This window comes from Oncorhynchus mykiss, chromosome 24 (assembly GCF_013265735.2).
Source record: "Oncorhynchus mykiss isolate Arlee chromosome 24, USDA_OmykA_1.1, whole genome shotgun sequence".
Classification (NCBI taxonomy): Eukaryota; Metazoa; Chordata; class Actinopteri; order Salmoniformes; family Salmonidae; genus Oncorhynchus; species Oncorhynchus mykiss.
In genome coordinates, this window is record NC_048588.1 from 36935341 (window position 1) to 36963331 (window position 27991).

Consider the following 27991-nt stretch of genomic DNA (forward strand, 5'->3'; position numbering starts at 1 on the left):
TCAATCAGACTAGTAATCCACCTGTATAGTCAATCAGACTAGTAATCCACCTGTTCAGTCAATCAGACTAGTAATCCACCTGTTCAGTCAATCAGACTAGTAATCCACCTGTTCAGTCAATCAGACTAGTAATCCACCTGTTCAGTCAATCAGACTAGTAATCCACCTGTACAGTCAATCAGACTAGTAATCCACCTGTACAGTCAATCAGACTAGTAATCCACCTGTACAGTCAGACTAGTAATCCACCTGTTCAGTCAATCAGACTAGTAATCCACCTGTTCAGTCAATCAGACTAGTAATCCACCTGTGTAGTCAATCAGACTAGTAATCCACCTGTTCAGTCAATCAGACTAGTAATCCACCTGTACAGTCAATCAGACTAGTAATCCACCTGTACAGTCAATCAGACTAGTAATCCACATGTACAGTCAGACTAGTAATCCACCTGTATAGTATATCAGACTAGTAATCCACCTGTCCAGTCAATCAGACTAGTAATCCACCTGTCCAGTCAATCAGACTAGTAATCCACCTGTACAGTCAGTCAGACTAGTAATCCACCTGTACAGTCAATCAGACTAGTAATCCACATGTACAGTCAATCAGACTAGTAATCCACCTGTACAGTCAATCAGACTAGTAATCCACCTGTACAGGCAATCAGACTAGTATTCCACCTGTATAGTCAATCAGACTAGTAATCCACCTGTACAGTCAGACTAGTAATCCACCTGTATAGTATATCAGACTAGTAATCCACCTGTCCAGTCAATCAGACTAGTAATCCACCTGTCCAGTCAATCAGACTAGTAATCCACCTGTACAGTCAGTCAGACTAGTAATCCACCTGTACAGTCAATCAGACTAGTAATCCACCTGTTCAGTCAATCAGACTAGTAATCCACCTGTTCAGTCAATCAGACTAGTAATCCACCTGTGTAGTCAATCAGACTAGTAATCCACCTGTTCAGTCAATCAGACTAGTAATCCACCTGTACAGTCAATCAGACTAGTAATCCACCTGTACAGTCAATCAGACTAGTAATCCACATGTACAGTCAGACTAGTAATCCACCTGTATAGTATATCAGACTAGTAATCCACCTGTCCAGTCAATCAGACTAGTAATCCACCTGTCCAGTCAATCAGACTAGTAATCCACCTGTACAGTCAGTCATACTAGTAATCCACCTGTACAGTCAATCAGACTAGTAATCCACATGTACAGTCAATCAGACTAGTAATCCACCTGTACAGTCAATCAGACTAGTAATCCACCTGTACAGGCAATCAGACTAGTAATCCACCTGTATAGTCAATCAGACTAGTAATCCACCTGTACAGTCAGACTAGTAATCCACCTGTACAGTCAGACTAGTAATCCACCTGTACTGTCAATCAGACTAGTAATCCACCTGTACAGTCAATCAGACTAGTAATCCACCTGTATAGTCAATCAGACTAGTAATCCACCTGTTCAGTCAATCAGACTAGTAATCCACCTGTTCAGTCAATCAGACTAGTAATCCACCTGTTCAGTCAATCAGACTAGTAATCCACCTGTTCAGTCAATCAGACTAGTAATCCACCTGTACAGTCAATCAGACTAGTAATCCACCTGTACAGTCAGACTAGTAATCCACCTGTATAGTCAATCAGACTAGTAATCCACCTGTACAGTCAATCAGACTAGTAATCCACCTGTACAGTCAATCAGACTAGTAATCCACCTGTACAGTCAGACTAGTAATCCACCTGTTCAGTCAATCAGACTAGTAATCCACCTGTTCAGTCAATCAGACTAGTAATCCACCTGTGTAGTCAATCAGACTAGTAATCCACCTGTTCAGTCAATCAGACTAGTAATCCACCTGTACAGTCAATCAGACTAGTAATCCACCTGTACAGTCAATCAGACTAGTAATCCACATGTACAGTCAGACTAGTAATCCACCTGTATAGTATATCAGACTAGTAATCCACCTGTCCAGTCAATCAGACTAGTAATCCACCTGTCCAGTCAATCAGACTAGTAATCCACCTGTACAGTCAGTCAGACTAGTAATCCACCTGTACAGTCAATCAGACTAGTAATCCACATGTACAGTCAATCAGACTAGTAATCCACCTGTACAGTCAATCAGACTAGTAATCCACCTGTACAGGCAATCAGACTAGTAATCCACCTGTATAGTCAATCAGACTAGTAATCCACCTGTACAGTCAGACTAGTAATCCACCTGTACTGTCAATCAGACTAGTAATCCACCTGTACAGTCAATCAGACTAGTAATCCACCTGTATAGTCAATCAGACTAGTAATCCACCTGTTCAGTCAATCAGACTAGTAATCCACCTGTTCAGTCAATCAGACTAGTAATCCACCTGTTCAGTCAATCAGACTAGTAATCCACCTGTTCAGTCAATCAGACTAGTAATCCACCTGTACAGTCAATCAGACTAGTAATCCACCTGTACAGTCAGACTAGTAATCCACCTGTATAGTCAATCAGACTAGTAATCCACCTGTACAGTCAATCAGACTAGTAATCCACCTGTACAGTCAATCAGACTAGTAATCCACCTGTACAGTCAGACTAGTAATCCACCTGTTCAGTCAGTCAGACTAGTAATCCACCTGTACAGTCAGACTAGTAATCCACCTGTATAGTCAATCAGACTAGTAATCCACCTGTACAGTCAATCAGACTAGTAATCCACCTGTACAGTCAATCAGACTAGTAATCCACCTGTACAGTCAATCAGACTAGTAATCCACCTGTACAGTCAGACTAGTAATCCACCTGTTCAGTCAGTCAGACTAGTAATCCACCTGTACAGTCAGACTAGTAATCCACCTGTATAGTCAATCAGACTAGTAATCCACCTGTACAGTCAATCAGACTAGTAATCCACCTGTACAGTCAATCAGACTAGTAATCCACCTGTTCAGTCAATCAGACTAGTAATCCACCTGTACAGTCAATCAGACTAGTAATCCACCTGTTCAGTCAATCAGACTAGTAATCCACCTGTACAGTCAATCAGACTAGTAATCCACCTGTTCAGTCAATCAGACTAGTAATCCACCTGTACAGTCAGACTAGTAATCCACCTGTATAGTCAATCAGACTAGTAATCCACCTGTACAGTCAATCAGACTAGTAATCCACCTGTACAGTCAATCAGACTAGTAATCCACCTGTACAGTCAGACTAGTAATCCACCTGTTCAGTCAGTCAGACTAGTAATCCACCTGTACAGTCAGACTAGTAATCCACCTGTCCAGTCAATCAGACTAGTAATCCACCTGTTCAGTCAATCAGACTAGTAATCCACCTGTGTAGTCAATCAGACTAGTAATCCACCTGTTCAGTCAATCAGACTAGTAATCCACATGTACAGTCAGACTAGTAATCCACCTGTACAGTCAATCAGACTAGTAATCCACATGTACAGTCAGACTAGTAATCCACCTGTATAGTCAATCAGACTAGTAATCCACCTGTCCAGTCAATCAGACTAGTAATCCACCTGTCCAGTCAATCAGACTAGTAATCCACCTGTTCAGTCAGACTAGTAATCCACCTGTTCAGTCAATCAGACTAGTAATCCACCTGTACAGTCAGTCAGACTAGTAATCCACCTGTACAGTCAATCAGACTAGTAATCCACATGTATTGTCAATCAGACTAGTAATCCACCTGTACAGTCAATCAGACTAGTAATCCACCTGTACAGGCAATCAGACTAGTAATCCACCTGTATAGTCAATCAGACTAGTAATCCACCTGTCCAGTCAGACTAGTAATCCACCTGTATAGTCAATCAGACTAGTAATCCACCTGTACAGTCAATCAGACTAGTAATCCACCTGTACAGTCAATCAGACTAGTAATCCACCTGTCCAGTCAGACTAGTAATCCACCTGTATAGTCAATCAGACTAGTAATCCACCTGTTCAGTCAATCAGACTAGTAATCCACCTGTACAGTCAATCAGACTAGTAATCCACCTGTACAGGCAATCAGACTAGTAATCCACCTGTATAGTCAATCAGACTAGTAATCCACCTGTCCAGTCAGACTAGTAATCCACCTGTATAGTCAATCAGACTAGTAATCCACCTGTTCAGTCAATCAGACTAGTAATCCACCTGTACAGTCAATCAGACTAGTAATCCACCTGTACAGTCAGACTAGTAATCCACCTGTATAGTCAATCAGACTAGTAATCCACCTGTACAGTCAATCAGACTAGTAATCCACCTGTACAGTCAATCAGACTAGTAATCCACCTGTACAGTCAGACTAGTAATCCACCTGTTCAGTCAGTCAGACTAGTAATCCACCTGTACAGTCAGACTAGTAATCCACCTGTATAGTCAATCAGACTAGTAATCCACCTGTACAGTCAATCAGACTAGTAATCCACCTGTACAGTCAATCAGACTAGTAATCCACCTGTACAGTCAATCAGACTAGTAATCCACCTGTACAGTCAGACTAGTAATCCACCTGTTCAGTCAGTCAGACTAGTAATCCACCTGTACAGTCAGACTAGTAATCCACCTGTATAGTCAATCAGACTAGTAATCCACCTGTACAGTCAATCAGACTAGTAATCCACCTGTACAGTCAATCAGACTAGTAATCCACCTGTTCAGTCAATCAGACTAGTAATCCACCTGTACAGTCAATCAGACTAGTAATCCACCTGTTCAGTCAATCAGACTAGTAATCCACCTGTACAGTCAATCAGACTAGTAATCCACCTGTTCAGTCAATCAGACTAGTAATCCACCTGTACAGTCAGACTAGTAATCCACCTGTATAGTCAATCAGACTAGTAATCCACCTGTACAGTCAATCAGACTAGTAATCCACCTGTACAGTCAATCAGACTAGTAATCCACCTGTACAGTCAGACTAGTAATCCACCTGTTCAGTCAGTCAGACTAGTAATCCACCTGTACAGTCAGACTAGTAATCCACCTGTCCAGTCAATCAGACTAGTAATCCACCTGTTCAGTCAATCAGACTAGTAATCCACCTGTGTAGTCAATCAGACTAGTAATCCACCTGTTCAGTCAATCAGACTAGTAATCCACATGTACAGTCAGACTAGTAATCCACCTGTACAGTCAATCAGACTAGTAATCCACATGTACAGTCAGACTAGTAATCCACCTGTATAGTCAATCAGACTAGTAATCCACCTGTCCAGTCAATCAGACTAGTAATCCACCTGTCCAGTCAATCAGACTAGTAATCCACCTGTTCAGTCAGACTAGTAATCCACCTGTTCAGTCAATCAGACTAGTAATCCACCTGTACAGTCAGTCAGACTAGTAATCCACCTGTACAGTCAATCAGACTAGTAATCCACATGTATTGTCAATCAGACTAGTAATCCACCTGTACAGTCAATCAGACTAGTAATCCACCTGTACAGGCAATCAGACTAGTAATCCACCTGTATAGTCAATCAGACTAGTAATCCACCTGTCCAGTCAGACTAGTAATCCACCTGTATAGTCAATCAGACTAGTAATCCACCTGTACAGTCAATCAGACTAGTAATCCACCTGTACAGTCAATCAGACTAGTAATCCACCTGTCCAGTCAGACTAGTAATCCACCTGTATAGTCAATCAGACTAGTAATCCACCTGTTCAGTCAATCAGACTAGTAATCCACCTGTACAGTCAATCAGACTAGTAATCCACCTGTACAGGCAATCAGACTAGTAATCCACCTGTATAGTCAATCAGACTAGTAATCCACCTGTCCAGTCAGACTAGTAATCCACCTGTATAGTCAATCAGACTAGTTATCCACCTGTACAGTCAATCAGACTAGTAATCCACCTGTTCAGTCAATCAGACTAGTAATCCACCTGTTCAGTCAATCAGACTAGTAATCCACCTGTACAGTCAATCATACTAGTAATCCACCTGTCCAGTCAGACTAGTAATCCACCTGTATAGTCAATCAGACTAGTAATCCACCTGTTCAGTCAATCAGACTAGTAATCCACCTGTACAGTCAGACTAGTAATCCACCTGTACAGTCAATCAGACTAGTAATCCACCTGTACAGTCAGACTAGTAATCCACCTGTTCAGTCAATCAGACTAGTAATCCACCTGTACAGTCAATCAGACTAGTAATCCACCTGTACAGTCAATCAGACTAGTAATCCACCTGTACAGTCAGACTAGTAATCCACCTGTTCAGTCAGTCAGACTAGTAATCCACCTGTACAGTCAGACTAGTAATCCACCTGTATAGTCAATCAGACTAGTAATCCACCTGTTCAGTCAATCAGACTAGTAATCCACCTGTACAGTCAATCAGACTAGTAATCCACCTGTTCAGTCAATCAGACTAGTAATCCACCTGTACAGTCAATCAGACTAGTAATCCACCTGTGCAGTCAATCAGACTAGTAATCCACCTGTACTGTCAATCAGACTAGTAATCCACCTGTTCAGTCAATCAGACTAGTAATCCACCTGTATAGTCAATCAGACTAGTAATCCACCTGTACAGTCAGACTAGTAATCCACCTGTTCAGTCAGACTAGTAATCCACCTGTACAGTCAATCAGACTAGTAATCCACCTGTATAGTCAATCAGACTAGTAATCCACCTGTACAGTCAGACTAGTAATCCACCTGTTCAGTCAGACTAGTAATCCACCTGTACAGTCAGTCAGACTAGTAATCCACCTGTACAGTCAATCAGACTAGTAATCCACCTGTACAGTCAATCAGACTAGTAATCCACCTGTATAGTCAATCAGACTAGTAATCCACCTGTACAGTCAATCAGACTAGTAATCCACCTGTACAGTCAATCAGACTAGTAATCCACCTGTATAGTCAATCAGACTAGTAATCCACCTGTACAGTCAATCAGACTAGTAATCCACCTGTATAGTCAATCAGACTAGTAATCCACCTGTACAGTCAATCAGACTAGTAATCCACCTGTACAGTCAATCAGACTAGTAATCCACCTGTACAGTCAATCAGACTAGTAATCCACCTGTACAGTCAATCAGACTAGTAATCCACCTGTACAGTCAATCAGACTAGTAATCCACCTGTACAGTCAGTCAGACTAGTAATCCACCTGTACAGTCAATCAGACTAGTAATCCACCTGTACAGTCAATCAGACTAGTAATCCACCTGTATAGTCAATCAGACTAGTAATCCACCTGTACAGTCAATCAGACTAGTAATCCACCTGTACAGTCAATCAGACTAGTAATCCACCTGTATAGTCAATCAGACTAGTAACACTTCTTTTTTCCTCATGTCAAATTTACATGAGAAGCAAAATAAAAAATATTATCTCTAGTACACGAAGAAAACCCGTAATGTATCAATGGAAATGTACACCAAAAATATATACAGCTATCTAAACTTTAATTTAGATTTTTTTTTTGCGAGAAAACACTCACAATTGACAGCATTGAAGCTAAAAAGGGGTAGGCTAGTGTCGTGGTGAGGCACGTCGGTTGGTTCGATTCTACTGGCCTTTTTGCTTGGTTGAGGGGCGGTAGCTGAGGGGCGGTCCTGAATCTGTAGGCTCTCTGAACATTTTAAACACAGCAATCTTCCTTCCTTGACTTTCAACCGAACAGTGATTACTTCCAAGCCTAGAGAGGTAGATAAAGATAATTCGTACCAGGCCCTATACTTCTAAATATCACGTGATTTTGGCGCGACACTGGCAGCCAGAAAGTCGGGATGAGACGTTTTCCGTTTGTTGACATTGTTATGGTTCAGTTTTGTTGAACTATGCCTAAAGCTGCAAACCATCTTGATAGATGCCGTCTCTGCGACCAAAATCTAAGGATATTTGGTACGCTCCAACATGTGCGTTCCCTTGTGTCAAAGTCGAATTGTACCATTCTGACTAGGTTATCATCACTCGGCATAAACCTGACACTGCACGAAGATACATCGACAATTATATGTCAGAAGTGTTTTCGTAACATTTGTAAGGTTGAAAAGACCATGCATGTGTTACATGCATGGAAAGCTACAACGCAAACACCGGCGTTTGGAACTCCCGGGGAAGAAGTTATCAAGTCCCAACAAGGCCCAGTAGAGACCGGAAGAGACGATACCAAGACCAGGTGTTTTAACTGTGATTCCTTGAATGAGGTACCCGAGAAGAAACGTCAACGGGAAGAAAGCCCACCAACTACAGGCAGGGGTGCCAAGAAGAGATGCAATGCCTCTACACAATCCCCAGAGAAGAACATTATGGTTGAGGTAGCTATAACATTATACCTCTCTATAACCCCAACACGATCATTTATAGCTACAACTCTATCTAATGTATCTCTTGAGACATCAACTCTGGCTGTACTAACCAAGCATCTTATACAGCTGTCAATGACCGTTACATTTCAATCTGAAACCTGTATGCTGGTGGTCTGAAACCTGTATACATGATGGTGGTCTGAAACCTGTATTCATGATGGTGGTCTGAAACCTGTATACATGCTGATGGTCTGAAACCTGTATACATGCTGGTGGCCTGAAACCTGTATACATGCTGGTGGCCTGAAACCTGTATACATGCTGATGGTCTGAAACCTGTATACATGCTGATGGTCTGAAACCTGTATACATGCTGGTGGCCTGAAACCTGTATACATGCTGGTGGCCTGAAACCTGTATACATGCTGATGGCCTGAAACCTGTAGACATGCTGGTGGCCTGAAACCTGTATACATGCTGATGGCCTGAAACCTGTATACATGCTGATGGTCTGAAACCTGTATACATGCTGGTGGTCTGAAACCTGTATACATGCTGGTGGTCTGAAACCTGTATGCATGCTGGTGGTCTGAAACCTGTATACATGATGGTGGTCTGAAACCTGTATACATGCTGGTGGTCTGAAACCTGTATGCTGGTGGTCTGAAACCTGTATACATGATGGTGGTCTGAAACCTGTATACATGATGGTGGTCTGAAACCTGTATACATGCTGATGGTCTGAAACCTGTATACATGATGGTGGTCTGAAACCTGTATACATGCTGGTGGTCTGAAACCTGTATACATGCTGGTAGTCTGAAACCTGTATACATGATGGTGGTCTGAAACCTGTATACATGATGGTGGTCTGAAACCTGTATACATGCTGGTAGTCTGAAACCTGTATGCTGGTGGTCTGAAACCTGTATACATGCTGGTGGTCTGAAACCTGTATACATGATGGTGGTCTGAAACCTGTATACATGCTGGTGGTCTGAAACCTGTATGCTGGTGGTCTGAAACCTGTATACATGCTGGTGGTCTGAAACCTGTATACATGCTGGTGGTCTGAAACCTGTATGCAGGTGGTCTGAAACCTGTATACATGCTGGTGGTCTGAAACCTGTATACATGCTGGTGGTCTGAAACCTGTATACATGATGGTGGTCTGAAACCTGTATACATGCTGGTGGTCTGAAACCTGTATGCTGGTGGTCTGAAACCTGTATGCATGCTGGTGGTCTGAAACCTGTATGTATGCAGGTGGTCTGAAACCTGTATGCATGCTGGTGGTCTGAAACCTGTATGCTGGTGGTCTGAAACCTGTATGCTGGTAGTCTGAAACCTGTATTCATGCTGGTGGTCTGAAACCTGTATACATGCTGGTGGTCTGAAACCTGTATGCATGCTGGTGGTCTGAAACCTGTATGCTGGTGGTCTGAAACCTGTATACATGCTGGTGGTCTGAAACCTGTATACATGCTGGTGGTCTGAAACCTGTAGACATGCTGGTGGTCTGAAACCTGTATGCTGGTGGTCTGAAACCTGTATACATGCTGGTGGTCTGAAACCTGTATGCTGGTGGTCTGAAACCTGTATACATGCTGGTGGTCTGAAACCTGTATGCTGGTGGTCTGAAACCTGTATACATGCTGGTGGTCTGAAACCTGTATGCTGGTGGTCTGAAACCTGTATACATGCTGGTGGTCTGAAACCTGTATGCTGGTGGTCTGAAACCTGTATACATGCTGGTGGTCTGAAACCTGTAGACATGCTGGTGGTCTGAAACCTGTATGCTGGTGGTCTGAAACCTGTATACATCCTGGTGGTCTGAAACCTGTATGCTGGTGGTCTGAAACCTGTATACATGCTGGTGGTCTGAAACCTGTATGTATGCTGGTGGTCTGAAACCTGTATACATGCTGGTGGTCTGAAACCTGTATTCATGCTGGTGGTCTGAGACCTGTAGACATGCTGGTGGTCTGAAACCTGTATTCATGCTGGTGGTCTGAGACCTGTATACATGCAGGTGGTCTGAAACCTGTATGCATGCAGGTGGTCTGAAACCTGTATGCATGCTGGTGGTCTGAAACCTGTATGCATGCTGGTGGTCTGAAACCTGTATACATGCTGGTGGTCTGAAACCTGTATACATGCTGGTGGTCTGAAACCTGTATGCTGGTGGTCTGAAACCTGTATGTATGCTGGTGGTCTGAAACCTGTATGCTGGTGGTCTGAAACCTGTATGCTGGTGGTCTGAAACCTGTATACATGCTGGTGGTCTGAAACCTGTAGACATGCTGGTGGTCTGAAACCTGTATACATGCTGGTGGTCTGAAACCTGTATTCATGCTGGTGGTCTGAAACCTGTATACATGCTGGTGGTCTGAAACCTGTATGCATCCTGGTGGTCTGAAACCTGTATACATGCTGGTGGCCTGAAACCTGTATACATGCTGGTGGCCTGAAACCTGTATGCTGGTGGTCTGAAACCTGTATACATACTGGTGGTCTGAAACCTGTATGCTGGTGGTCTGAAACCTGTATACATGCTGGTGGTCTGAAACCTGTATGCTGGTGGTCTGAAACCTGTATACATGCTGGTGGTCTGAAACCTGTATACATGCTGGTGGTCTGAGACCTGTATGCAGGTGGTCTGAAACCTGTATGCATGCAGGTGGTCTGAAACCTGTATGCATGCTGGTGGTCTGAAACCTGTATGCATGCTGGTGGTCTGAAACCTGTATACATGCTGGTGGTCTGAAACCTGTATACATGCTGGTGGTCTGAAACCTGTATGTATGCTGGTGGTCTGAAACCTGTATACATGCTGGTGGTCTGAAACCTGTATACATGCTGGTGGTCTGAAACCTGTATGTATGCTGGTGGTCTGAAACCTGTATACATGCTGGTGGTCTGAAACCTGTATACATGCTGGTGGTCTGAAACCTGTATACATACTGGTGGTCTGAAACCTGTATGCTGGTGGTCTGAAACCTGTATGTTTGTAGTGTTTCTGATGATCTATGCATGAATGAAATGTTGCAATGTCCAGAACGTGTGTGTAACATCTAGCCCCCACACTAGACATGCAACACCTAGCCCCCACACTAGACATGCAACACCTAGCCCCCACACTAGACATGCAACACCTAGCCCCCACACTAGACATGCAACACCTAGCCCCCACACTAGACATGCAACACCTAGCCCCCACACTAGACATGCAACACCTAACCCCCACACTAGACATGCAACACCTAGCCCCCACACTAGACATGCAACACCTAACCCCCGACACGAGACATGCAACACCTAGCCCCCACACTAGACATGCAACACCTAGCCCCCGACACGAGACATGCAACACCTAACCCCCGACACGAGACATGCAACACCTAGCCCCCACACGAGACATGCAACACCTAACCCCCACACTAGACATACAACACCTAGCCCCCGACACTAGACATGCAACACCTAACCCCCGACACGAGACATGCAACACCTAGCCCCCACACTACACATGCAACACCTAGCCCCCACACGAGACATGCAACACCTAACCCCCGACACGAGACATGCAACACCTAACCCCGACACGAGACATGCAACACTTAACCCCCACACGAGACATGCAACACCTAGCCCCCACACTAGACATGTAACACCTAGCCCCCACACTAGACATGCAACACCTAACCCCCACACTAGACATGCAACACCTAGCCCCCACACTAGACATGCAACACCTAACCCCCGACACGAGACATGCAACACCTAACCCCCGACACGAGACATGCAACACCTAACCCCCACACGAGACATGCAACACCTAACCCCCACACTAGACATGCAACACCTAGCCCCCGACACTAGACATGCAACACCTAACCCCCGACACGAGACATGCAACACCTAGCCCCCACACTACACATGCAACACCTAGCCCCCACACGAGACATGCAACACCTAACCCCCGACACGAGACATGCAACACCTAACCCCGACACGAGACATGCAACACCTAACCCCCACACGAGACATGCAACACCTAACCCCCACACTAGACATGCAACACCTAGCCCCCACACTAGACATGTAACACCTAGCCCCCACACTAGACATGTAACACCTAGCCCCCACACTAGACATGCAACACCTAACCCCCGACACGAGACATGCAACACCTAACCCCCACACGAGACATGCAACACCTAACCCCCACACGAGACATGCAACACCTAACCCCCACACGAGACATGCAACACCTAACCCCCACACGAGACATGCAACACCTAACCCCCACACGAGACATGCAACACCTAACCCCCACACGAGACATGCAATACCTAACCCCCACACGAGACATGCAACACCTAACCCCCACACGAGACATGCAACACCTAACCCCCACACTAGACATGCAACACCTAACCCCCGACACGAGACATACAACACCTAGCCCCCACACTAGACATGCAACACCTAACCCCGACACGAGACATGCAACACCTAACCCCCACACGAGACATGCAACACCTAACCCCCACACTAGACATGCAACACCTAGCCCCCACACTAGACATGTAACACCTAGCCCCCACACTAGACATGTAACACCTAGCCCCCACACTAGACATGCAACACCTAACCCCCGACACGAGACATGCAACACCTAACCCCCACACGAGACATGCAACACCTAACCCCCACACGAGACATGCAACACCTAACCCCCACACGAGACATGCAACACCTAACCCCCACACGAGACATGCAACACCTAACCCCCACACGAGACATGCAACACCTAACCCCCACACGAGACATGCAACACCTAACCCCCACACGAGACATGCAATACCTAACCCCCACACGAGACATGCAACACCTAACCCCCACACGAGACATGCAACACCTAACCCCCACACTAGACATGCAACACCTAACCCCCGACACGAGACATACAACACCTAGCCCCCACACTAGACATGCAACACCTAGCCCCCACACGAGACATGCAACACCTAACCCCGACACGAGACATGCAACACCTAGCCTCCACACTAGACATGCAACACCTAGCCTCCACACTAGACATGCAACACCTAGCCCCCACACTAGACATGCAACACCTAGCCCCCACACGAGACATGCAACACCTAGCCCCCACACGAGACATGCAACACCTAGCCACCACACTAGACATGCAACACCTAGCCCCCACACGAGACATGCAACACCTAGCCCCCACACTAGACATGCAACACCTAGCCCCCACACTAGACATGCAACACCTAGCCCCCACACTAGACATGCAACACCTAGCCCCCACACTAGACATGCAACACCTAGCCCCCACACTAGACATGCAACACCTAACCCCCACACTAGACATGCAACACCTAGCCCCCACACTAGACATGCAACACCTAACCCCCGACACGAGACATGCAACACCTAGCCCCCACACTAGACATGCAACACCTAGCCCCCACACGAGACATGCAACACCTAACCCCCGACACGAGACATGCAACACCTAGCCCCCACACGAGACATGCAACACCTAACCCCCACACTAGACATGCAACACCTAGCCCCCGACACTAGACATGCAACACCTAACCCCCGACACGAGACATGCAACACCTAGCCCCCACACTACACATGCAACACCTAGCCCCCACACGAGACATGCAACACCTAACCCCCGACACGAGACATGCAACACCTAACCCCGACACGAGACATGCAACACTTAACCCCCACACGAGACATGCAACACCTAACCCCCACACTAGACATGTAACACCTAGCCCCCACACTAGACATGTAACACCTAGCCCCCACACTAGACATGCAACACCTAACCCCCACACTAGACATGCAACACCTAGCCCCCACACTAGACATGCAACACCTAACCCCCGACACGAGACATGCAACACCTAACCCCCGACACGAGACATGCAACACCTAACCCCCACACGAGACATGCAACACCTAACCCCCACACTAGACATGCAACACCTAGCCCCCGACACTAGACATGCAACACCTAACCCCCGACACGAGACATGCAACACCTAGCCCCCACACTACACATGCAACACCTAGCCCCCACACGAGACATGCAACACCTAACCCCCGACACGAGACATGCAACACCTAACCCCGACACGAGACATGCAACACCTAACCCCCACACGAGACATGCAACACCTAACCCCCACACGAGACATGCAACACCTAACCCCCACACTAGACATGCAACACCTAGCCCCCACACTAGACATGTAACACCTAGCCCCCACACTAGACATGTAACACCTAGCCCCCACACTAGACATGCAACACCTAACCCCCGACACGAGACATGCAACACCTAACCCCCACACGAGACATGCAACACCTAACCCCCACACGAGACATGCAACACCTAACCCCCACACGAGACATGCAACACCTAACCCCCACACGAGACATGCAACACCTAACCCCCACACGAGACATGCAACACCTAACCCCCACACGAGACATGCAATACCTAACCCCCACACTAGACATGCAACACCTAACCCCCACACGAGACATGCAACACCTAACCCCCACACTAGACATGCAACACCTAACCCCCGACACGAGACATACAACACCTAGCCCCCACACTAGACATGCAACACCTAGCCCCCACACGAGACATGCAACACCTAACCCCGACACGAGACATGCAACACCTAACCCCCACACTAGACATGCAACACCTAGCCTCCACACTAGACATGCAACACCTAGCCCCCACACTAGACATGCAACACCTAGCCCCCACACGAGACATGCAACACCTAGCCCCCACACAAGACATGCAACACCTAGCCACCACACTAGACATGCAACACCTAGCCCCCACACTAGACATGAAACACCTAGCCCCCACACTAGACATGCAACACCCAGCCCCCACACTAGACATGCATCACCTCCGACACGAGACATGCAACACCTAGCCTCCGACACGAGACATGCAACACCTAGCCTCCGACACTAGACATGCAACACCTGGCCTCCGACACTAGACATGCAACACCTAACCCACGACACTAGACATGCAACACCTAACCCCCGACACTAGACATGTAACACCTAGCCCCCACACTAGACATGTAACACCTAGCCCCCACACTAGACATGTAACACCTAGCCCCCACACTAGACATGCAACACCTAACCTCCGACACGAGACATGCAACACCTAACCCCCACACGAGACATGCAACACCTAACCCCCACACGAGACATGCAACACCTAACCCCCGACACGAGACATGCAACACCTAACCCCGACACGAGACATGCAACACCTAACCCCCACACGAGACATGCAACACCTAACCCCGACACGAGACATGCAACACCTAGCCCCCACACTAGACATGCAACACCTAGCCCCCGACACGAGACATGCAACACCTAGCCCCCACACTAGACATGCAACACCTAACCCCCGACACGAGACATGCAACACCTAGCCCCCACACGAGACATGCAACACCTAACCACGACACGAGACATGCAACACCTAACCCCCACACGAGACATGCAACACCTAACCCCCACACTAGACATGCAACACCTAGCCCCTGACACTAGACATGCAACACCTAGCCCCCACATGAGACATGCAACACTTAACCCCCACACGAGACATGCAACACCTAACCCCCACACTAGACATGCAACACCTAGCCCCCACACTAGACATGCAACACCTAGCCCCGACACATGCAACACGTAGCCCCGACACATGCAACACGTAGCCCCGACACATGCAACACGTAGCCCCGACACATGCAACACGTAGCCCCGACACATGCAACACGTAGCCCCGACACATGCAACACGTAGCCCCGACACATGCAACACGTAGCCCCGACACATGCAACACCTAGCCTCCACACTAGACATGCAACACCTAGCCTCCACACTAGACATGCAACACCTAGCCCCCACACTAGACATGCAACACCTAGCCCCCACACGAGACATGCAACACCTAACCCCCGACACGAGACATGCAACACCTAGCCCCCACACTACACATGCAACACCTAGCCCCCACACGAGACATGCAACACCTAACCCCCGACACGAGACATGCAACACCTAACCCCGACACGTGACATGCAACACTTAACCCCCACACGAGACATGCAACACCTAACCCCCACACTAGACATGTAACACCTAGCCCCCACACTAGACATGTAACACCTAACCCCCACACGAGACATGCAACACCTAACCCCCACACTAGACATGCAACACCTAGCCCCCACACTAGACATGCAACACCTAACCCCCACACTAGACATGCAACACCTAGCCCCCACACTAGACATGCAACACCTAACCCCCGACACGAGACATGCAACACCTAACCCCCGACACGAGACATGCAACACCTAACCCCCACACGAGACATGCAACACCTAACCCCCACACTAGACATGCAACACCTAGCCCCCGACACTAGACATGCAACACCTAACCCCCGACACGAGACATGCAACACCTAGCCCCCACACTACACATGCAACACCTAGCCCCCACACGAGACATGCAACACCTAACCCCCGACACGAGACATGCAACACCTAACCCCGACACGAGACATGCAACACCTAACCCCCACACGAGACATGCAACACCTAACCCCCACACTAGACATGCAACACCTAGCCCCCACACTAGACATGTAACACCTAGCCCCCACACTAGACATGTAACACCTAGCCCCCACACTAGACATGCAACACCTAACCCCCGACACGAGACATGCAACACCTAACCCCCGACACGAGACATGCAACACCTAACCCCCACACGAGACATGCAACACCTAACCCCCACACGAGACATGCAACACCTAACCCCCACACGAGACATGCAACACCTAACCCCCACACGAGACATGCAATACCTAACCCCCACACGAGACATGCAACACCTAACCCCCACACGAGACATGCAACACCTAACCCCCACACTAGACATGCAACACCTAACCCCCGACACGAGACATACAACACCTAGCCCCCACACTAGACATGTAACACCTAGCCCCCACACTAGACATGCAACACCTAACCCCCGACACGAGACATGCAACACCTAACCCCCACACGAGACATGCAACACCTAACCCCCACACGAGACATGCAACACCTAACCCCCACACGAGACATGCAACACCTAACCCCCACACGAGACATGCAACACCTAACCCCCACACGAGACATGCAACACCTAACCCCCACACGAGACATGCAATACCTAACCCCCACACTAGACATGCAACACCTAACCCCCACACGAGACATGCAACACCTAACCCCCACACTAGACATGCAACACCTAACCCCCGACACGAGACATACAACACCTAGCCCCCACACTAGACATGCAACACCTAGCCCCCACACGAGACATGCAACACCTAACCCCGACACGAGACATGCAACACCTAACCCCCACACTAGACATGCAACACCTAGCCTCCACACTAGACATGCAACACCTAGCCCCCACACTAGACATGCAACACCTAGCCCCCACACGAGACATGCAACACCTAGCCCCCACACAAGACATGCAACACCTAGCCACCACACTAGACATGCAACACCTAGCCCCCACACTAGACATGAAACACCTAGCCCCCACACTAGACATGCAACACCCAGCCCCCACACTAGACATGCATCACCTCCGACACGAGACATGCAACACCTAGCCTCCGACACGAGACATGCAACACCTAGCCTCCGACACTAGACATGCAACACCTGGCCTCCGACACTAGACATGCAACACCTAACCCACGACACTAGACATGCAACACCTAACCCCCGACACTAGACATGTAACACCTAGCCCCCACACTAGACATGTAACACCTAGCCCCCACACTAGACATGTAACACCTAGCCCCCACACTAGACATGCAACACCTAACCTCCGACACGAGACATGCAACACCTAACCCCCACACGAGACATGCAACACCTAACCCCCACACGAGACATGCAACACCTAACCCCCGACACGAGACATGCAACACCTAACCCCGACACGAGACATGCAACACCTAACCCCCACACGAGACATGCAACACCTAACCCCGACACGAGACATGCAACACCTAGCCCCCACACTAGACATGCAACACCTAGCCCCCGACACGAGACATGCAACACCTAGCCCCCACACTAGACATGCAACACCTAACCCCCGACACGAGACATGCAACACCTAGCCCCCACACGAGACATGCAACACCTAACCACGACACGAGACATGCAACACCTAACCCCCACACGAGACATGCAACACCTAACCCCCACACTAGACATGCAACACCTAGCCCCTGACACTAGACATGCAACACCTAGCCCCCACATGAGACATGCAACACTTAACCCCCACACGAGACATGCAACACCTAACCCCCACACTAGACATGCAACACCTAGCCCCCACACTAGACATGCAACACCTAGCCCCGACACATGCAACACGTAGCCCCGACACATGCAACACGTAGCCCCGACACATGCAACACGTAGCCCCGACACATGCAACACGTAGCCCCGACACATGCAACACGTAGCCCCGACACATGCAACACGTAGCCCCGACACATGCAACACGTAGCCCCGACACATGCAACACCTAGCCTCCACACTAGACATGCAACACCTAGCCTCCACACTAGACATGCAACACCTAGCCCCCACACTAGACATGCAACACCTAGCCCCCACACGAGACATGCAACACCTAACCCCCGACACGAGACATGCAACACCTAGCCCCCACACTACACATGCAACACCTAGCCCCCACACGAGACATGCAACACCTAACCCCCGACACGAGACATGCAACACCTAACCCCGACACGTGACATGCAACACTTAACCCCCACACGAGACATGCAACACCTAACCCCCACACTAGACATGTAACACCTAGCCCCCACACTAGACATGTAACACCTAACCCCCACACGAGACATGCAACACCTAACCCCCACACTAGACATGCAACACCTAGCCCCCACACTAGACATGCAACACCTAACCCCCACACTAGACATGCAACACCTAGCCCCCACACTAGACATGCAACACCTAACCCCCGACACGAGACATGCAACACCTAACCCCCGACACGAGACATGCAACACCTAACCCCCACACGAGACATGCAACACCTAACCCCCACACTAGACATGCAACACCTAGCCCCCGACACTAGACATGCAACACCTAACCCCCGACACGAGACATGCAACACCTAGCCCCCACACTACACATGCAACACCTAGCCCCCACACGAGACATGCAACACCTAACCCCCGACACGAGACATGCAACACCTAACCCCGACACGAGACATGCAACACCTAACCCCCACACGAGACATGCAACACCTAACCCCCACACTAGACATGCAACACCTAGCCCCCACACTAGACATGTAACACCTAGCCCCCACACTAGACATGTAACACCTAGCCCCCACACTAGACATGCAACACCTAACCCCCGACACGAGACATGCAACACCTAACCCCCGACACGAGACATGCAACACCTAACCCCCACACGAGACATGCAACACCTAACCCCCACACGAGACATGCAACACCTAACCCCCACACGAGACATGCAACACCTAACCCCCACACGAGACATGCAATACCTAACCCCCACACGAGACATGCAACACCTAACCCCCACACGAGACATGCAACACCTAACCCCCACACTAGACATGCAACACCTAACCCCCGACACGAGACATACAACACCTAGCCCCCACACTAGACATGCAACACCTAGCCCCCACACGAGACATGCAACACCTAACCCCGACACGAGACATGCAACACCTAACCCCCACACTAGACATGCAACACCTAGCCTCCACACTAGACATGCAACACCTAGCCCCCACACTAGACATGCAACACCTAGCCCCCACACGAGACATGCAACACCTAGCCCCCACACGAGACATGCAACACCTAGCCCCCACACGAGACATGCAACACCTAGCCACCACACTAGACATGCAACACCTAGCCCCCACACTAGACATGAAACACCTAGCCCCCACACTAGACATGCAACACCCAGCCCCCACACTAGACATGCATCACCTCCGACACGAGACATGCAACACCTAGCCTCCGACACTAGACATGCAACACCTAGCCTCCGACACTAGACATGCAACACCTAACCCACGACACTAGACATGCAACACCTAACCCCCACACTAGACATGTAACACCTAGCCCCCACACTAGACATGTAACACCTAGCCCCCACACTAGACATGTAACACCTAGCCCCCACACTAGACATGCAACACCTAACCTCCGACACGAGACATGCAACACCTAACCCCCACACGAGACATGCAACACCTAACCCCCACACGAGACATGCAACACCTAACCCCCGACACGAGACATGCAACACCTAACCCCGACACGAGACATGCAACACCTAACCCCCACATGAGACATGCAACACCTAACCCCGACACGAGACATGCAACACCTAGCCCCCACACTAGACATGCAACACCTAGCCCCCGACACGAGACATGCAACACCTAGCCCCCACACTAGACATGCAACACCTAGCCCCCACACGAGACATGCAACACCTAACCACGACACGAGACATGCAACACCTAACCCCCACACGAGACATGCAACACCTAACCCCCACACTAGACATGCAACACCTAGCCCCTGACACTAGACATGCAACACCTAGCCCCCACATGAGACATGCAACACTTAACCCCCACACGAGACATGCAACACCTAACCCCCACACTAGACATGCAACACCTAGCCCCCACACTAGACATGCAACACCGAGCCCCCACACTAGACATGCAACACCTAGCCCCGACACATGCAACACCTAGCCCCGACACATGCAACACGTAGCCCCGACACATGCAACACGTAGCCCCGACACATGCAACACGTAGCCCCGACACATGCAACACGTAGCCCCGACACATGCAACACGTAGCCCCGACACATGCAACACCTAGCCTCCACACTAGACATGCAACACCTAGCCTCCACACTAGACATGCAACACCTAGCCCCCACACTAGACATGCAACACCTAGCCCCCACACGAGACATGCAACACCTAGCCCCCACACGAGACATGCAACATCTAGCCACCACACTAGACATGCAACACCTAGCCCCCACACTAGACATGAAACACCTAGCCCCCACACTAGACATGCAACACCCAGCCCCCACACTAGACATGCATCACCTCCGACACGAGACATGCAACACCTAGCCTCCGACACGAGACATGCAACACCTAGCCCCCACACTAGACATGCAACACCTAGCCCCCACACTAGACATGCAACACCTGGCCTCTGACACTAGACATGCAACACCTAGCCTCCGACACTAGACATGCAACACCTAGCCTCCGACACTAGACATGCAACACCTAGCCTCCGACACTAGACATGCAACACCTAGCCTCCGACACTAGACATGCAACACCTAGCCCCCACACTAGACATGCAACACCTAGCCCCCACACTAGACATGCAACACCTAGACCCCACACTAGACATGCAACACCTAGCTCCCACACTAGACATGCAACACCTAGCCCCTGACACGATACATGCAACACCTAGCCTCCACACTAGACATGCAACACCTAGCCCCCACACTAGACATGCAACACCTAGCCCCCCACACGAGACATGCAACACCTAGCCCCCCACACGAGACATGCAACACCTAGCCCCCGACACTAGACATGCAACACCTAGCCCCGACACGAGACATGCAACACCTAGCCTCCGACACGAGACATGCAACACCTAGCCTCCGACACGAGACATGCAACACCTAGCCTCCGACACGAGACATGCAACACCTAGCCTCCGACACTAGACATGCAACACCTAGCCTCCGACACGAGACATGCAACACCTAGCCTCCGACACGAGACATGCAACACCTAGCCTCCGACACTAGACATGCAACACCTAGCCCCCGACTCTAGACATGCAACACCTAGCCTCCGACACTAGACATGCAACACCTAGCCTCCGACACTAGACATGCAACACCTAGCCTCCGACACTAGACATGCAACACCTAGCCCCCACACTAGACATGCAACACCTAGCCCCCACACTAGACATGCAACACCTAGACCCCACACTAGACATGCAACACCTAGCTCCCACACTAGACATGCAACACCTAGCCCCTGACACGATACATGCAACACCTAGCCCCCACACTAGACATGCAACACCTAGCCCCCACACTAGACATGCAACACCTAGCCCCCCACACGAGACATGCAACACCTAGCCCCCCACACGAGACATGCAACACCTAGCCCCCGACACTAGACATGCAACACCTAGCCCCGACACGAGACATGCAACACCTAGCCTCCGACACGAGACATGCAACACCTAGCCTCCGACACTAGACATGCAACACCTAGCCTCCGACACTAGACATGCAACACCTAGCCTCCGACACTAGACATGCAACACCTAGCCTCCGACACTAGACATGCAACACCTAGCCTCCGACACGAGACATGCAACACCTAGCCTCCGACACGAGACATGCAACACCTAGCCTCCGACACGAGACATGCAACACCTAGCCCCCGACACTAGACATGCAACACCTAGCCTCCGACACTAGACATGCAACACCTAGCCTCCGACACTAGACATGCAACACCTAGCCTCCGACACTAGACATGCAACACCTAGCCTCCGACACTAGACATGCAACACCTAGCCTCCGACACTAGACATGCAACACCTAGCCTCCGACACTAGACATGCAACACCTAGCCTCCGACACTAGACATGCAACACCTAGCCTCCGACACTAGACACGCAACACCTAGCCCCCACACGAGACACGCAACACCTAGCCTCCGACACGAGACATGCAACACCTAGCCTCCGACACTAGACATGCAACACCTAGCCTCCGACACTAGACATGCAACACCTAGCCCCCGACACTAGACATGTAACACCTAGCCTCCGACACTAGACATGCAACACCTATCCCCTGACACGATACATGCAACACCTAGCCCCTGACACGATACATGCAACACCTAGCCCCCACACTAGACATGCAACACCTAGCCCCCACACTAGACATGCAACACCTAGCCCCCACACTAGACATGCAACACCTAGCCCCCACACTAGACATGCAACACCTAGCCCCGACATTAGATGTGTATTTTCATAATATAGATCTAATGTCTGATCCATATTATTCTGCAGGTTGTCATTACATACAACCCAAAATTGAGTCATCCAAAACCAGGAGTCGGTTCCCCTGACAACAAGGGAAGGATGTGGAAACAGAAGAGGAAGGTAATTGCTTCAGAATTTTCGGGCATGATTGAAAACTTGGCTATGGGCAATATGGTGACTTTTGCAAAATTAGCCTTGACAAATGAGAACATATCCCAAGAAATCAGAAAGCAAATTGTAAATAAAATCCAAGTGGAGGTCAAGGCATATGCAAGCCTCCCTAATGTTTTTGAACCGTGCATCTTGAGCAGTACCTCGTTGGAGAAAATGAAGTATTTTTCATACGAAGCGTTGGATAATGAGTTGTCCAGGAAGACACCGTGGCTTTATACCACCATCAATACTGCAACAGGTGGTTCCACCATCCATAACTGTGTGGCTGCCTCTGTGGCCCTGAGAGGTAGAAACCCCAGGCTTTCTGCACTGGCCTATGTCATCAACTCAACACTGACCCAAGGGGGGGTTAAGCCCATTTTCAAAAGACTCTCTAAAATGGGCATTGTAACATCATACCAATGTGCCAGCAGTAAGCAGAAGGAGATGAAGGCAGCTGGGTACAACATCAACATCAAATGCTGGAGGGAGGACTGTGAGCTGTTTTTCCAACATAGTGTCAGCGGTGAAGTCTGCCCACGACCTCCTCCTACGGCTAAACCGACAGAGGAGACCGGAAGAGTGGAGGACGAGGAGAAAGCTAAAGTGGAGGTTGGGGGTCCAGTGGAGGAAGAGTGGGGTTTCCTGCTAGGAGAGACAGAAACTGAGGAAGACAGAGGATCAACAGTACAGGAAGAGAGAGGAGAGGAGAAAGGCAGTGGTTCCCTGCTAGGAGAGACAGAAACAGAGGAGGACAGAGGATCAACAGTACATGAAGAGAGAGGAGAGGAGAAAGACAGGGGTTCCCTGCTAGGAGAGACAGAAACAGAGGAAGACAGAGGATCAACAGTACATGAAGAGAGAGGAGAGGAGAAAGACAGGTGTTCCCTGCTAGGAGAGACAGAAACAGAGGAAGTGGGACATGCATCATCAGCACTACAAGGAAATGACACACAGGAAGAGGACTCTGATTCAGCGGTGGATTCAGAGACGGAATACTTTGGATTAAACCTCACTTGTGAGAGTGATTAGAGAAGTAGCCTAACAAAGAGTCTGTAGATGACAGATCTAGGCCTAGGCTACATCTCTGAACAACAAGGGACTAATCATAGTTTGGGTACCAACTTACAATACAGATGGTGACACATTGAACTGTACTTCTTAACATGGTCATAAATATGATACACCGAGTGTTATAAGACTGTATGACATCTTGTGTCACTGAATGTCAATTGCCGTTTTATCATGTATTGGAAATCAGTTTTAGAGAATAAAAATGCTTTGCCTTTTTTGGTGGGTTTAGGTGTCAACATTCTTGACTTGCTGACGTGTGTGCAGATGTCGATCTGATCAGATATCATAGAGGAACACTTTATCACAGACTACATAATATGGTTCATTCATACATGTGGTAACTCATTCTAGAATATTACATTCACCCTGTATTAATACTGTATCTAGACAGGCCTCATCCTATGTACTGCATATTCTGTCTTTTTACATGACACTTTTCAATGATATCCACAGGGGAAAGCCAGAGACTAAAGGTGTCTACAGAAAATACACAAACTGGGCTTTTTTTATTACGAAATTTGCTAAGCGCGATTATGTCCATGGCCAGTTTTAGAGGAGCCTCTGTGAGCTGGTGAGCCCAAACAATAACTTCTCCAACCCTTCGATGCGGTTGTATTCGGACGAGCAAGTACAAGACAAGTCGGAAGGAGATGTCACAACATTTGAACACCGATGCTGATACGAAGAGTTAGAGACGAGGAGCGGGGCTGCTGTGTCCCACCGACTGTCAGACAACTGGATTGGCTTGGTGTTCAACGTGAAACATCGTCATGCAGCCGAGTCCTTTTGAACATCCGGTGTGATTTGTTTTCTTATGCTTAGCAGACCTCGTCAGAACATTGTGAAATCAGCTCTTTTCTAGGGTGAGAGAAATTGTGAGTGGGAAATATTCGGCGTCCGTGTTATAAGATTAGCAGGGCTAGTTCAATCGTCAGAAAACAAGACGACAGTGTGAAATCAGTTATTTTGGGTATACATTTTAACTCAAGGGAGCCCCAGGTGGATGTTTTACGATTGCTGTCATTGTATTTGTCATCTGCTTGTAGGTGTTGGAGGGGAGGGGAGGGGAGGGGAGGGGTTGATAGCCAAGAGATGGAACTGAGCCCGACGACGTCACGGTAACATTGGATGGTGTTTATTCCTACTGATGAACGTCTCCCGTTCGTCTCGCCCCAAAAACTGCTGTGCTTTTTATTTTTATTTTCTTAGTCATACTTCAGGATGGAAGTTCATTTCCTGTTTCACATGTTACTGGTGTTTACATAAGTGTTTTATCTTATGTCCCCTTTCATCACCCATTGGCTCCAGGTCATCTACAAGTCCATGCTAGGTAAAGCTCCGCCTTATCTCAGTTCACGGGTCACGATGTGAACACCCACCCGTAGCACGCGCTCCAGCAGGTGTATCTCACTGATCATCCCTAAAGCCAACACCTCATTTGGCCGCCTTTCCTTCCAGTTCTCTGCTGCCTGTGACTGGAACGAATTGCAAAAATCGCTGAAGTTGGAGACTTTTATCTCCCTCACCAACTTCAAACATCTGCTATCTGAGCAGCTAACCGATCGCTGCAGCTGTACATAGCCTATCGGTAAATAGCCCACCCAATTGTACCTACCTCATCCCCATACTGTTTTTATTTATTTACTTTTCTGCTCTTTTGCACACCAGTATCTTTACCTGCACATGACCATCTGATCATTTATCACTCCAGTGTTAATCTGCTAAATTGTAATTATTCGCCTACCTCCTCATGCCTTTTGCACACAATGTATATAGACTCTTTTTTAAATAAAAAATAATAATAATTCTACTGTGTTATTGACTTGTTAATTGTTTACTCCATGTGTAACTCTGTGTTGTCTGTTCACACTGCTATGCTTTATCTTGGCCAGGTCACTGTTGTAAATGAGAACTTGTTCTCAACTAGCCTACCTGGTTAAATAAAGGTGTTCTCAACTAGCCTACCTAGTTAAATAAAGGTGTTCTCAACTAGCCTACCTGGTTAAATAAATAACAATTAAAATAAAATCACACTTCTGTGATTTACATTTCACTAGTCACCTCTTATGATAGGAAATAAATATCTAAAAAAGTCTGCAAATGTATTTGTGACAGACAATATTACTGTTCTGAATCAGTCACAGATAATATTACTGTTCTGAATCAGTCACAGATAATATTACTGTTTTGAATCAGTCACAGATAATATTACTGTTTTGAATCAGTCACAGACAATAGTACTCTTTTGAATCAGTCACTCAGTAAACTTGTACTGCTTTGTACATGAGCTATGTAGATGAGGTTAATGTCTTAGGGGTCCATATTGTCTACAGCTGGACACTCACCCATGTACCAAAGCAGGAAGTTCTCCATTGAATGACCACTACACGACAAGGTAAATGACAAGGTAAGGTAAGTGTCTTGAGGGTCTAGCCTCCCAAATAATATGAACAACTAAAACAAGGAGGAAGTGACTGTGATTTATCCTCTTTAGTTGTCAAATGTGAATAATAAAAACAGCGAAACCAAGTGTGTCGCTCACAACATGAAATAAACAGTCAACCATCATTATTTATTTAACTAGGCAAATTAGTTAATAAGAACAAATTCTTATTTACAATGACGGCCTACCCCGGACGACGTTGGGCCAATTGTGCGCCACCCCATGGGACAGGCACACTTCCGTGATGATGGCACAAACTGTCGAGATTCCTAGAATATAAATTATACTTTGCAGCGATACTTTGCTGCCACTCGCCAAACACCGAAGGGTAACAGACAGCCTTTCTGCAGAAATTACGGGCAAGCTGTCGAGTTCTCTTGTGCGAGATGTGAGAGGCAAGCCGCTGAAGCAAGTCCTCAAATCTGGCAAAGGACATCCGAAAGTATTCAACATGTTTCTCCGTCAATGCTTCGCTTAGGCTGAACAAGAGACATGTAAATTCAATTCAATTCTCCATCGTCCCCTCCTGTAGTGTTCAGTGGATGACATTTTCTCCGACTTTTTTCCCCTTCTCCTGTGTAGTAATAGCAGTTCAACCTCGAGCAATAACATTTAAAAAATAAAAGACAAGTTGCCTTTTAAA

General features: G+C 48.2%; 1 protein-coding gene across 1 annotated transcript; it reads left to right on the forward strand.

Annotated features, from left to right (window-relative positions):
• Positions 1–7554: 7554 nt before the first annotated feature.
• Positions 7555–25122, forward strand: LOC110503268. The gene is made up of 2 exons (XM_021581639.2): positions 7555–8294; positions 23706–25122. The coding sequence occupies exons 1-2, from the start codon at positions 7815–7817 to the stop codon at positions 24861–24863; spliced, it is 1638 nt and encodes a 545-aa protein (XP_021437314.2). The 5' UTR covers positions 7555–7814; the 3' UTR covers positions 24864–25122.
• Positions 25123–27991: the final 2869 nt, after the last annotated feature.

Coding starts and splice junctions, on each gene's coding strand:
- LOC110503268 (XM_021581639.2), top strand. CDS start 7,815: ATGCCTAAAGCTGCAAACCATCTTGATAGATGCCGTCTCTGCGACCAA. Junction 8,295..23,705: donor AGAAGAACATTATGGTTGAG/GTAGCTATAACA, acceptor ATTATTCTGCAG/GTTGTCATTACATACAACCC.